The sequence below is a fragment of the Gambusia affinis genome, linkage group LG03 (assembly GCF_019740435.1).
Source record: "Gambusia affinis linkage group LG03, SWU_Gaff_1.0, whole genome shotgun sequence".
NCBI lineage: Eukaryota > Metazoa > Chordata > Actinopteri > Cyprinodontiformes > Poeciliidae > Gambusia > Gambusia affinis.
The window spans coordinates 21,213,591-21,227,213 of NC_057870.1; the positions used below are offsets into that span (position 1 = coordinate 21,213,591).

Below are 13,623 nucleotides of genomic sequence, written 5' to 3' on the forward strand. Positions count from 1 at the left end.
GTGTGTGTGTTGTATTCTTTAAAATTTTTTCCTTAATTGTTCACATAGTTGTTTATTGTTATTGTTCATTCCTTTTCTGGGAAACATAGGTTCTGCAGGCTGTGTGCCGGTTAGGATTGCATGTGAAAACGCGGTTCTAGGATATCTTTTGTTTGTCCAGGGAGTGGTGCAGTTCGCTGATGCATTGGAAATACTCACATCATGAGAACAAGCCATGTGCTGCTTGGAAAAGCTCGGGACATTCCACTTACCGACTGTATATGAAATAATATTCTCTGTGTTTGGGAGTTCATCAGGTTTATTAACAGAGCCTGTGATCTGCAACCAGCAGGCCAGTCTGTGAAATAATGTTCACAGCTGCAATGGTGTACAGCAGATTAACAGAGTGATTATATGAAAAAAAAGAGACTTTCAGCTGTTTCCATTCATGCTAATGCGCTTTACATAACCAAACAAATATTGTTCTTAAACAGAAACTGAGTCCTGGTGGATGTTCATGCACATCAGAGTAGCAATGCTGATCAGAACTGTAACAAATATTGCTCCATCTACCTAAATGCTGCTATAATTTTTTCCTTTAGAATAATTATTTGTCACTATCGGCCATTCACTGTTGTGGTGAACTACAGGCAAACTGGATTCACAATATTTCCCTTAGACATTCCTGATGAAGTCTTCAGTCTTTTAGATCTCCAGCTTGTCCTCTAAAGCTTCCTCCTCCAGTCTGATCTTCATCCAAATCTTCCCAATATGCACTAATGTTCAAAAGGTGATCACTGTTAGACAACTTTCATCCCTGTTATTTTTGACTTTAGACGAGGAGATGGCTCTGCCAATCACAATTGTAGTAGTTGTAGTTGTAAAAATGATGTTATACTTTGGCTCCTGTATCATTTGTGAATGTGAGCGTTTCCTGAATTGGATCTGCTCTGCAAGTGAGCTGAACAGCCTCTTCAGATTCCTTATAAAATCACTGCATTTGTTGCCATAAAGTTTTATGAGCACAAGCTGACAGGAGTATTTTTTTTATCACAAATATCTGCTTTGAGCTCTGATGGCTGCAGGTGTGTCTTTCACAGTCAAATTGTCACAATACTTGGTTTCTTTATGTTAACAAAATGTGGCTAATTTTTAAAACTTTTTTAAGGATTCGTGGCACGTTTTAATGCTGAATTTAATCTTCCGTCTTTGTGGCGTCTGTTTCATGCAGAACAAGGATTCTTAATCTTTTAAAAATTACTTACAGTTTATTTTTTGCTTTTCATCTCCTGCTTCTCTATTTTTTCCAACAGTGAAATCATTGACTGAGCTGCTTATAAAGAAAGACTTCCATATTCCAGTTCCTTTTTTTTCTTTTTTTTTTTGTAGTTGTGAGGCACTCGCTGCATGCAACCCCATGCTTCTATGTAAGAAACATTTACCCCTGATGACATAGACTCCTCGATCCAGTTTGTCGCAGCATCTGATGTAAGAACTTGATTTTTCCTGCTGTGTGTTTGTAAAGGTGCCTTTGACTAAACCTGTAGAGACTGTTCCACAGTGGAGTTTGTTGGTACCTTGCAACATATTTTCAGTTCATGTGAAATTATTTTTATTGCACATATTTTAAATATCACACAATGAGGGAGATTTGTAATCACGCCGGGTCATCAAAATGGCCCTCAAAATGCCAACGTCATTTGTGTTCGTTATCTGTTACTGAAAAGTAACAGATAACACATAAAGGAAACCTAACTACATTTTTAAAGAGAGCGTCAGTTAATACGCAGACTAGTTTTAGACAGTAAAAATACAATAGTAGTTAAAATAACCATCCATTTTTAACAAGGTATGCAGAATACCATCTCTGAAGATACAAACACCAAGACTTGAAGAAGATGGGCGACGGAAGCAGAAGACAACAAGTGGAACTAAAAATAAGCAACCAAGTCTACATTTCAGTAGAATCTGTTCCAACAGGCAACAGATTTAAAATATGTTTTCTGGTTTCAGATGCAACCACCAGTTTTTGGTGTAATCTATACAAATAGCAAGGATCTGGCTTGAATCAAGAGGTCAGACTATTGGTGATTTAATAGTGTGAGCTTTTTTATTTTATTTTCTTGATTCAAGCTGATTTCAGTTGAGTCTTGTTTGGTTGCCAGAGTCAAACTGAGCATCAATGTAGCCATGTCTGTCTCTTTACCGCAGTGTGATCATCATCTTCTGAAGGCTACTTCCTGTAGGAAAAACATGTTCATAAGGCTTCACAGGCTATGAAGTTCAATCAAACAGAGCACCTTTGAGATATCTGAAAACGCTTCCAACTATTATAGAAAATGTAATTATGAAGGCAACAGGATTTTCCAACCTGTTCCAGCAAGGTGCGCCCGTTAAAGAAGACAGTGAGTGACAATAACACATGAGTGAAATCTCATCAGCTAAAGTGATTGTGTTTATTTTTAGTTATCTTATCTTAGTTGCATTGTTCTGGTCTTTTCTACACAGGAGGAGGATCTTGAGCGTTTCTGATCAAGCTCCACCATAAGGTTCCTGTTTCTGAAAAGGTTTATGAAGAACTAATGAAATTGGTTCTGGTTCTGATCGTTGTATATTGTTGTATTCCCCTAATCTACAGTAGTGTCGGTGCAATATATTTTATTATACAGTATGAGGACAGACAATGTAGTTGATAAAATGTACCACAAGAGGGAGACAAGGTTGTCATAAAATACATTAAATAATGCCGCTGTCCTGAATTGCCTGTGATCTTTTCTGATTTTTCTGATATAACAGATTATCGCTAAAAGAATAAACAAGCCCATGTTAACCATATTCTTTAGGGATCTTTATTGTGGCAGTATTAACATAGAAAACAATCCATGTTTATTTTTAGAACATACAAACATTCAAAGTTTTACTCCACAAAATTCATAAGGCTTGGTTGTCTCTGGTTTTCTTTATTCTTTCTTTTTGTATTTTTTCAGATTGATTTTAAAAAGAAAAATCTCCCAGAGTGGCTTAGTCAAAGAGACTGAAAAGAAAAAAAAAATCCAAAACAGACAACAACAAAAAGAACTGTCTAAAAATAAAAAAATAAACTTAAACAGCAAAAGCTACAACCCCAGTCCGTAGTTTACATACAGCCATCATATTTTGGGTTCTTTGTAATGCATTGAAATGTTACTTTTTCCAGGTTGGATGGATAATACAAGCAACATAAAAAATGTTGGAGGACAGAACTCCAAAACAAAGTTCACAGATTTACTGTGGATCATTAATCATAAAATGTATAGCCAGACATTTTCACTGACATTTGGCTAATACATCACTTTGGCTACTGTCTTTCAGAAAACCTACTAACTTTCAGAATAATTTTGACTTGTCCACAATCAAAACATAAATGTTCAAGTGAAATCCTCAAATCAATTACATCCAAGTCACATGATGGCTGTATGTAAACCTCTGACGGGAACTGTAACCAAAACAATCAGGTTGGTTGACAATTGAAAAAAAAAAACACCAGAGGAACCGTGCAAGATAATCTGCTACTGTACATGCACATAAAACACACTTCCCGCACCTTTTTACTCATTATCCAGCATTTTTTGCATATATAAGACCTGAGTTTTATAATCTTAAATACATTTGCTAAAAACTGTTGATAATTTTATACAATTTAAATTCCAGGTATTATTTTCTTTGTCAAATTTGATTTGGATGACAGAAAATTCAGTTTTGAATTTGAAATTATGATTAAAGAATCATATCATTAACAACTCAAGTGACATCAGCTGGTGCATCATTTTGTGATTTATTCGATTCAAATCACAACCAATATCAGCAGTAGGCCTACTCTCCATCAAACTACTGGGTTATCAAACACGGGAGGCTAATTAGCTCAAAACATGACCTACAAACTCAAATCAATCAAATGCCATCAAAGAATGCTAACAGAACTGAGAAATGAGCTACAGTGGCGTGCTACATCTCATACCAGGCTATGGGGAGTTTTCAGAACCAGAAGGTTTTTTCATTGTTTGCAGAGGTTAAGGGTTTTTACATTTGCTTTCACAAACTGAACATATATGTTGACAATGACTGGAGTCCTGTTAAATGTATGTTTCTCTCAACTAAAATCACATGAATCCAATTTTTTGCAGCTAACATGCAAGCGTGCCGTTAGCGATGAGATTAGTTTAGCTTTAATGGCTTACAATGACGTAGCATAGCATGATGAAGCTAACTCTTCAAGTATTTTACAGATTCTTTTTTGGGAGCCAGAAGAAATGTACATTTCCAAAACTTCTTGAATTATTTAAGAAGATTTTTATGTTTTATCTGAAAGGAAGCTCTTACAGAGTTGGTACAGAAAACCACGTGTAACCAGTATCAAGTAGATAAATAAAATTACAGCCTAATTATGAATGAGAACAAAAGCTTTCAAGAATATGTGGGATGAATGTTCCTCTCTCAGCTGATAGAAACACAGATAACATGCATTATTTTAAAATGGATGAGACAGCCAAGCCTCTTTACACAAATACATACATAGGGAAGAAAGGAGGAAAATCTCTACCTGCAGTGGGCCTGTTCTTTTTTTTTCTTCTCTTTTCTTATTTAAACCACAACTATAAACACAATATTTACAGATGAGGACATGCAGTTTGCACTGAGAGCTAATGGAGCCAGTGAACTAATAAAAGTTGCAGCACAGCAATCAAAGACTAAAACCAGTGACAAACTGTCTTTATAAATGTACATGTGTAAATGATGTGTTTGCGTAGTCTTTTTTTGTTTGTTTGTTCTGCAAAGTATCACAGGTCTTCTGATGTCATGACATTTAGGAAAAAAGACATATTCATCTGTCATAGGATGGGAATTATTTTACAGTGTCAGTGCATATGGGTCAGGTTCATCCTCCACAGTGAAGCAAAACTGAACTCAGATCTGTGACATTTAAAGAAAACGCCATCATAGCGTTTTGGCCCTTTGCTTGGTTTCACCTATGAAAGTCAGTGCACGTGCTGTCGTAGGAAAATAAATGCTTTGTCTTAAAGTACATGTTTCTGTTGTTACTGCATATTTCCTATGCATAAAACTTGCAAATGCATAAAGTGTATAAAGTTACATAGCAATACAGCCGATCATAAGACATCAGATAGAAGAAAATTTGATGTTAGACTGTGTGCTGCAGCCTCACAGACTGTATGAAAAGTGACATCTGCATGTAAGGTAAATGTTACTTTAGCCAGTAAAAGTGCATTGAAGGAGACACTTTATGTTCCAGTTCCTATTAGAATGACATGATGCATACACAGTTGATTAAATTAGGCAGACAATTTACAGCCGTAATAATATCTTGTTCCACATAAACTGCTTTGGTGTCCAGAAAAGCACAATGTGTGACTTTAATGTATCCCTAGTGTGACATCTGTTTTCATGTTAACATAAACAGTTGAGCTTTCCTGAGAGTAAGCTACATATTATAGTTTCTTTTAGTCTCAGACCCATTCTCACCATTGTTTGTCTTCCGTAGCCTTTACATATTAATAATTTACTGATAGTTGTATATTTTTCCGTCTCGGATGATTTCATTCCGGACTTTCTTCTCTTGTATTACGTTAATGATTCACAAAACAAGGAACTGAATGACAGTAAGATACTCCAATGCAGCAGGTTCCTCAACTCCTTTTACAAGCAATTATCTCTTTAAATACTTTTGTAACTTTTATCTAGAACAACAGAAAAGGTGGAGGGAGCAGATATTTCTACGAATCATCCTAAAAATGAATACAAATCAATTCAAATTTGTGTTTGTGATGGGTAAATATGTTTGGTATTATTTCTTTTACACTAGCGAACTGTTTGCATGATTGGACTAGGCCCGTGGTTCTCACATTGTGGTACAAGTACCACTGCTAGTTTTAATATTATGCAGTGTTTGATTTATCAAGGAAATCTGGGCTGAAAATGAGTTGGAATCGGTGTTATTTGCTAAATTAAGGGTGTTTACAAAAAGTAACGGCTAATATTCTAGGCAAACAAACAGCGAGTGTAACACAAGCAGGAATGTTGGAGAAAGAAATCATTAAAACAGCTCTGAAAGAAAAACTGGACTGTTTTTCAGATAAGATTTCAAATTTAGTCAATGACATGATGCGTACAACAGAAACCAAATGGCAAATGTAGTCGGAATTAGGAGTGACTTATTTGGGTAATAAATATATCTTAGTGGCCTTAACAAAGATAACGCATCTGTTTTTACCAGCAAGATAACCATTAGAAACGGGCACCAAATTAAAAACCTACTAATTGTCTTAAGTAAGACCACAGCAACTAACAATTCAACATGTTTCCAACCTCCCTATACAATCAAACTAACGGTAAAGGACAGATTTTTACAAGGCCCGATGTTTTCAAGCAGCTGAAGCTCATAAAGTCATGGCAGCATCATCTGGGCTTTCTCAAATCTTAGTGTCTGTAAACCTCTGAATTTATGGTAGTGAGCTATAATTGACAGTAATTTGTTCTCATTACTCTGACATTTAGCAAATAAAAATACTGCTGGCAGCTACAACAGCAACATATCAAGTCTTGTTCATTGTGAGACAAAGAGAAAAAATAATCTACTTATTTTTTACAGTGTATGTAAATATCTGGTTTCAGCCGGGTGTGTGAAATGGCTTGATCACTGGCAGAGTCAAATTGTAAGAAGAGGCACTGACCCAGTTAATAGTACCTAGTGTTCGATAAGGTGGTACTTGTAATCAAAAGTATGAGAACCGTTCAATCAAACAAACCTAAAAACTCACTTATTATTTTTGTTTCTTTACTTTGTGCTAACGTAAACTTCTTCAAAATCATCAAACAGCGATTCTCAGTTTCACTATTTAGAAGCGTCTTCACTTCCCTTTTCTTTTCTCTTCTTTGCTGCATTTGTTGAAAGATGAATGCTAATCCATGAGCTAACATTTAAAACACTTAACGGTTCCACAAAGGACATCCTAACGTCACAAACTGGTTTGTTTTTCTCTACGGCGTTCCTTCATAATGACATCAAATAATCCGAAAAAGCTGAAGGGTTTGTGCTCTAACCTCTGCTGGACTAAAACCAGATTTCTACCACAAAGACAACACATGTTGACGGTAGACTTAAAAAAATAGTTTCTCAACACCCTTCATTCTGATAAACTGCAGTAAATTAGCTTTTTTTTTTCTTAGTAATCTTTTGTAAACTCTTAATTTGAAAATAAGCTCAAAGTAGATCTTCTGACTGAAAAATTCCTGAAAGATCTGGATCACATAAAAATGTACAAAACTTTAAAAACAACTTATTTAATATTGGTAGCAATTTTTAATATCTTGGTGTAGTTTTTTTTTTTTTTATCTGTTGCTCAGATTGTTGCTTTTGTTTACTGGTAAGTACGTATTGTTTCCTTTTCCATATCCCACCCACTCCGTCATGACTGACAGACTTAATAGCCAATGAGGTGATCTGGTTGGAAGGACGAACACCAATCAGAACGGTTTGTGAAGCCTACTGTAGAGGCTTTGCCTGAACTTGTCAGCATCAGGAGTGGAGAGGCCTTAAAATCTAAAGGAAAATAAAAACAATAAAACTAATACATTTTTCAGTTTCCCTTCCCTCCATGACTTCCCTTTTTGTTCTCAGGTAGTTCTTGGCAGAAATGTCAGTCTTATCAAGTGATTCAACTTCATACTAAAGAAGGATTTCCCTCCCTAGTTTCAGTTTTACTAAGAGGTAAGTCGTTCTACCAATGAGGAGAAGGAACAATACTTGTTTCTAAAGTGTTTAACACGCGCTGACTCAATTCAAACAAGCAATTTCCCTTCACCTCATTGGCAGGTTGAATTGTCTGCCTTAAGAGGCATCATCGCTTTTTAAGACTCTCACAATAAATCACAAGTTAAACAGACATTTGGGCCCAGCTTTTTTCTTTTTCCTTGACTCATCACTGATTTCTCTCTCTTTCTCCGTCTTGCCTAGTCAGACCACAGGTTCTCCATGGCCATGCTGATCTTGCACAGAATCCAGCGTCGAAGCGGGCAGTAATACTCGTAGTGGAACTGCTCAAATTCTGGCGTCTGTCGGATCTCGTGGAGGAACGACACGTCGATGTCCGACTCCAGCAGCAGCAGCAGTGTGGGCACAGTGATAAACAGGACCCCCATGAGCACAGCTACAAACCTGGCTACCCCCAGCACCCAGGTGTTGACTCTCTCATTGGACGAAAGCAGCCGCAGGCTACTGGCCAGGACTCCACTCATTCGACTTCTGGCGGCCAGGCGAGTGCGTTCAAATTCGCGGTCTCGCTCCCTCTCAGCCTCCAACTGGGCCTGGATGTCGGGGTCAGCATGGAGCTCTTTCAGCAATCTAGCGGGACTCTGGACAGGACTGGAGAAGAGCTGGTTGACCCCTCCCTGACTGTCGTCCACTGGGGTGGGGAGCATGCTGGCGCAGGGGCTGGAGAGGGGAGACAAGCTGTTCATAATATCAGAAAAATCCTAAAGCAAAATGCAACGAGGCAATTTTTTTCAGAGAATATTTGCAAGTGCAATGCTTCACTTTATGGGATAGCAGAAGACCTAGGCTAAAAATACCACCAGATTAGTTACTAAGTGAGTCATATAAAGGCAAAGAAAATGTTTAGGTAGACTTCAAAAGCTGTTAGCAAGATGGCCTCTCAACCTGAATAACTTAGATGAGTTCATGCTGGATTAATGGGCTAATATTCAGCGAGCTATTGTGAAAAGCTTGTGGAAGGATACCCAAAAACGTTTGACCAGGTCTTAGAGTTAAAAAGGCAATGGTAGCAAATACTGAGCAAATATGTCTGAACTTCTGAATATGAAGAGAGTTAAGAATCAACACTTGGTATTCTTTCTCCTTATTGTAGCAGTCAGCAAATATAAATAAAAATGTAAATTCTAACTGATCTAAAATCTGAAAGGTTTATATTTGATTTATTACGAATTAGAAAGATACACACAGAATTGCATCTTTTTTAAACTAGTAATCTTGAATTAACTGATAAATCTTTTGCCTGCTACTTAGTCAGAGTGACATAAATGAACATACATTTTAAAATATAAATATGATCTATGTTTATGCAACTTTAAAGACCTGTATGCAAGTTCAGAGATGGTGAGTGCACTGCCACCCTCGTCGTCTTCCTCCTTCCTTCCTTCTTCAGCTTTTGGTGTTAGGGGTGGGAGGTATGGGGTTTCCATGGAGACACAGTGAGGCTGCAGGTCGTTGATCAAAGAAGAGCTTCCCTTCTCTGCACATGATTGTTCTGTGTCTGCTGCTGCTGAGGGTTCGAGAGGAGACAGAGGAACTGGGTCCTTCACAGCAACAACACCTGCTAAAGGACAATTACAAACAAAAACAAGAAAGCCATTCATTATTCAACAAAGTTAAACATAATTTCAGACAAACGGAAATGAAATATTATCACACAACGAAGGTTAAGCTTCACTGGATACAAATCTCAAAAGTGATTGGATTGTCATGAGTAGTCCAAAGCCCTTTTTTTTTAATGCCTGTCCAAGGATACGGGTGGCAAATCCACATCTGAATAAGTCACCTTCATAAAACACACAAAGATTAGCTTTCCAGTACATCAACCACATGAGGGCGCTCCTATCCTACTTAAAGACAGAACAAGTGCCGCATACAATGAAAGAAATACTGCCTAATAAAGATGAAGTAACCAGCTTTGAATTAAATGTAAAAGAAAATGAGGTCAGTTATGTAACTTGTTGATACAGGAGTGATAGACATGAAAGAGCTGCCATCTGCTTGGTTCAAAGTGCATGTCGCAGCCGCAGGATGTTCTGTACGGCCTGCAGGGACCAGTAGGGGAATCTTGCTGTGCATTAGTTGAGGTTGAGATCAATTCTGAGATGCTGTTTGTGGTTCTGTCTCGTCCAACTTCAGGCTCGTGGCAAAGTAAATCTGTTTGATGATGTGATGTGGACGGACAGGAGAGCAGCTGTGTGCGGATTTACTCAACTCCAAGGTGTTGACTCAATACTGAGTGAATGAATCTAAATAATGAATCTAAATACAATCTGACTAAATAAGTGATGTATGTGTTAAAAATAAAGCCAGCTGTCATCCTGCAGCCGATAAGGAAGATGCTGGGGGGTAAAAGTCTAGAGAAATAAGACTCAGATGAAACACACATTCATGAGCGAAATCACAGCTTGTGCCGATGGATGGGAAGCTAGTGGTGACAGTAACCATAGAAACACAGCCAGAAAGAAATAACATGTGCAAAACTTAACACATGCAGATCAGAATCAGAAGTAAAGTACTGTGGAAAAAAGAGGGACTCTGTATTGTTTCTTAAATCACTGATTTAAGATGCTACTTTCATGCTTACATCTTAAATATCTTCTTATTTCATGCAGGTTGAATCCCACAATCAAAATGAACTTTTTTATCTCTTTGACCCTTGAACTCTGATGCTGCATATTTCAAAGTTTGTCTTGAAATAATGCACTTATTTTACTAATTCAGGTGTAAAAAAAAGCTTCTAAGTGTTTCTTTTTGTACTAATCATGAATAAACCTTAATTTTGATCAATATCCCAGAATGTAATTGCTTCATTTATTTGATATAAACTGTTACTTACCTTAAAGGTTACCGTAAACACTCTTCTGGGACTGGGAACTAACTTTGCAAGACTGGGACAAATTTGTTTATGAAGCTTTAAAAATTTTAAACTTTTTGGTCCAAAATGTTTTACACAAATTGTTTTCCTCTTTTCTTTATTCAGCTTTATTTAGCTGACAAAGGTCTGGAAGATTTGTGATTTCCAGTTTGTAGAGTTTGGTCCTGCATGCATCAGGTTTTCTGGGTACCAGGCTTTCCTCTCAACAACACAAGCACATCATAGGTTAACTGGAAGAACTAAAGTTCATAATTATGTGATCAAACCACATTGTTCATAGTTCACAGATCTACATTGTTTAGAGTATAGGGCTATTCACTTTACAGTTTATAAGGACCAGATTCACATCATGACCAAATAATTCTTAAAATAAAAACTCTGAGTCTAAGAATCCTCATAACTTGAGGGGAGACTATACAGGAGTTGCTAAGAATCGTCTCTTAGCAACTCTTGTTTGCTGTCCTTCATGCTCTGATGAAAAGCTCTGCTGAGATGAGGTGAAAAGCACTTCAAGGTGTAAGATTCCTCTGTGGTCACCACACAAACTCCAAGATGCACACACAGTGAAGGTTTTCCACTGGTTATCCAACACAGGCCTACTGTTATTCATCATGCAATCTCATTTTCAGGTCCAGAACACCTAAATTAGTTTATGTGAAATAGGTATATGTATGTGACTATGCCTCTGATATATGTCAAACTATTTCTCCCTTCTTTGTACTCATCTTACTTTGTTCCAGTGAGCCTCTCTGATGTACTGTTCTGGTTCCGGCGATCCGTCCGCCATGCCCCACCAGCCTCACGTAAACATCTCTTGCGGTGTGATTAGCTATCCGTAGATGGATGCTCCGCCGCGTTGTGATCTTAACCTGACATCTGGTAGCCTCGGCCACCACCACTGAGGCTGCTTGCTCCTCGAAAACCTCAACCCGTCCCGGCTCCATCCCCTCTCCCTGTGGTCTCTCTGGTATCAGGTCCACCATCAGCCCCCCTGTCTGTCCTGGACTTCCACACCTTATAGTGTCCCCTACTTTAGGGTGATCACTGACTCTCAGCTCCAAGCTGCTTTGCAGAAATTCTCCTCCAACATCCCCACCATTCCTGTGCTCAAGAAGCTCCATGGTTCGGTTTTACGGCAAACTACGGACTGGGCTGCCAGCTGGACTCAAATGATAGAGACAGACGCCGTGAGACATTCACCAGACACATGCCCTCACTCATACACAGACACAGTGGGCCCTCCTGTGAATGTCAGGGATATTAACATGGAGTGGAGGGGGCATTAGAGGCGGATCAGGCCCAAAGCTGCAATTTCTATATATAACCAAGTGGTCCTAGCTGCAGAGAAACAGCTAATCTAGCTGTGATTACAGAGAGGCAGGCCTGACCCCGACCGCCATGGGGATCACTTTCTTTTCCTTTCTACAAGTCTGACTTTATCTGCCTCTTTTCCTCCTGAGATAAATTTGGTTCTGTGGGGCGTTAGTTACAAGGCAAAGACAAACATTGTTCACTGAAATGCATCCTCCAGGCCCCTGATTAACCAGAGGTGACGACTTGTCGCATCTCTCCCATGTCCTTAAGTGATGCCACCGTCTGAGGGAGGTCCAAATTTACAGTGCCGTTGAAATAATGAATCTGTAGACCAAGCTGTGACATATAAAGTTTGTCTGTGTGTATTTGTGTAAAGAATTTGATGCTTCAGACTGGAACAGGCTGCACTAGTAGGCCAAGGACAGCACTGACCTTGGGTCAGCTTCCTGTTCCCCAACTAATGGTTCAGATTAGTGCTCTGAATATAGATGGTGATCCTAGACCATCTTGAGGACACTTTATCCCAAAGTCCTTGCAGCAGATTCTTCAGTCAGCATTTGACAGTTTATTGGTGAGAAAGTGCTTAAAAAGGGTCGTTTTAATGATACTGGCTGCAAAATTTATGATACTTTAGTGATATCTACACTGTAGAGCAAAGAAGAAACATTTTTAAATTTAGTTTTATAACACTCTTTATGTTAATAGACGCTCAATTTGCAGAATAACTCATGATGAGAATTAATAGGGAGAGGGGTGTGAGGGAAATGACAACTTGGGTGATAAAGAATAATAATAGTAATAACTTTCCACCTTTACATTAAGTGTATTTAAAAATAGATGTGGAAGAATTTGATTTCTGTAAAACGTCTGCAGCTGTTGGTTAAACATGGCAGAAATATTCTAATCATTGTCATTATTTCACTTTTTCACATCAGATCAGATAATGCATTGTAATGCGAAGGTGAATACTAACTTTTACAGACTTATTGTAGAGCTTTGAGCAGTGAGGTATTAATTTTTCTTAAAAACAAATGAGGGGGAAAAGAGAATGACAGAAAAACCAAGAAAGTGGTAGAGAAATCTTGTCCCTGAGGATAAAGAGGAAGAGGTTAAACATGATGATGTTTTAATGAAGCCAATAACAGGAGAATCCAGGTAGATGTGAGGGAGTAAATGGAGGAACAAAATAAATCAAGAAAAATCCAAATAGAGATATGGTGGCAGAAAGTGATGGCAAGAAAATAGTTGAACCAATTTGATGGAAAAGAGAAGAAGGTTTTATTATGGACCATGATGTTCCTGAAAAAATTCCTGATCCTTCCCATTCTCTTACCACAAACTATTCTGCTCGGTTTCTGATGTTTCTACTTTATATTCCAGAACCACTGAGAGTGATTCTGTCTGAGTGTCTGACTTCTCCATCCTAAACTTCACTGATCCTTGACTCTGAAACTGTAAAGATGAGGATCCTCCAGATTGATGTTTGCACTTATCTTCTCTTTTTTAACTCAGTTAAACTAATTAACTCCAGTTTCTTCTCATTTAGTTGTCTGACTTCTCAAGGTCAACAAAAATATTAGTTTTCCTGCATCCCTTTCTAATTGTCATTTGTTTATGATTTTTTCCC

General features: G+C 38.0%; 1 protein-coding gene across 6 annotated transcripts in view; it reads right to left on the reverse strand.

Annotated features, from left to right (window-relative positions):
- Positions 1 to 2,820: 2,820 nt before the first annotated feature.
- The window catches only part of frmd3 (FERM domain containing 3), a 46,709-nt gene continuing 35,906 nt past the window's right edge, over positions 2,821 to 13,623 (reverse strand). For 5 of the 6 annotated variants that reach the window (XM_044111951.1, XM_044111947.1, XM_044111950.1 and 2 more), the window contains 2 exons: positions 9,128 to 9,368; positions 2,821 to 8,467 (listed from right to left, as the gene is read on the reverse strand). In XM_044111951.1, coding sequence (XP_043967886.1) covers positions 7,987 to 8,467; positions 9,128 to 9,368 — 722 coding nt within the window. In that variant the 3' untranslated portion in view covers positions 2,821 to 7,986. The remainder of the gene's footprint in view (positions 8,468 to 9,127; positions 9,369 to 13,623) is intronic. The other variant, XM_044111948.1, reaches the window with a different exon arrangement.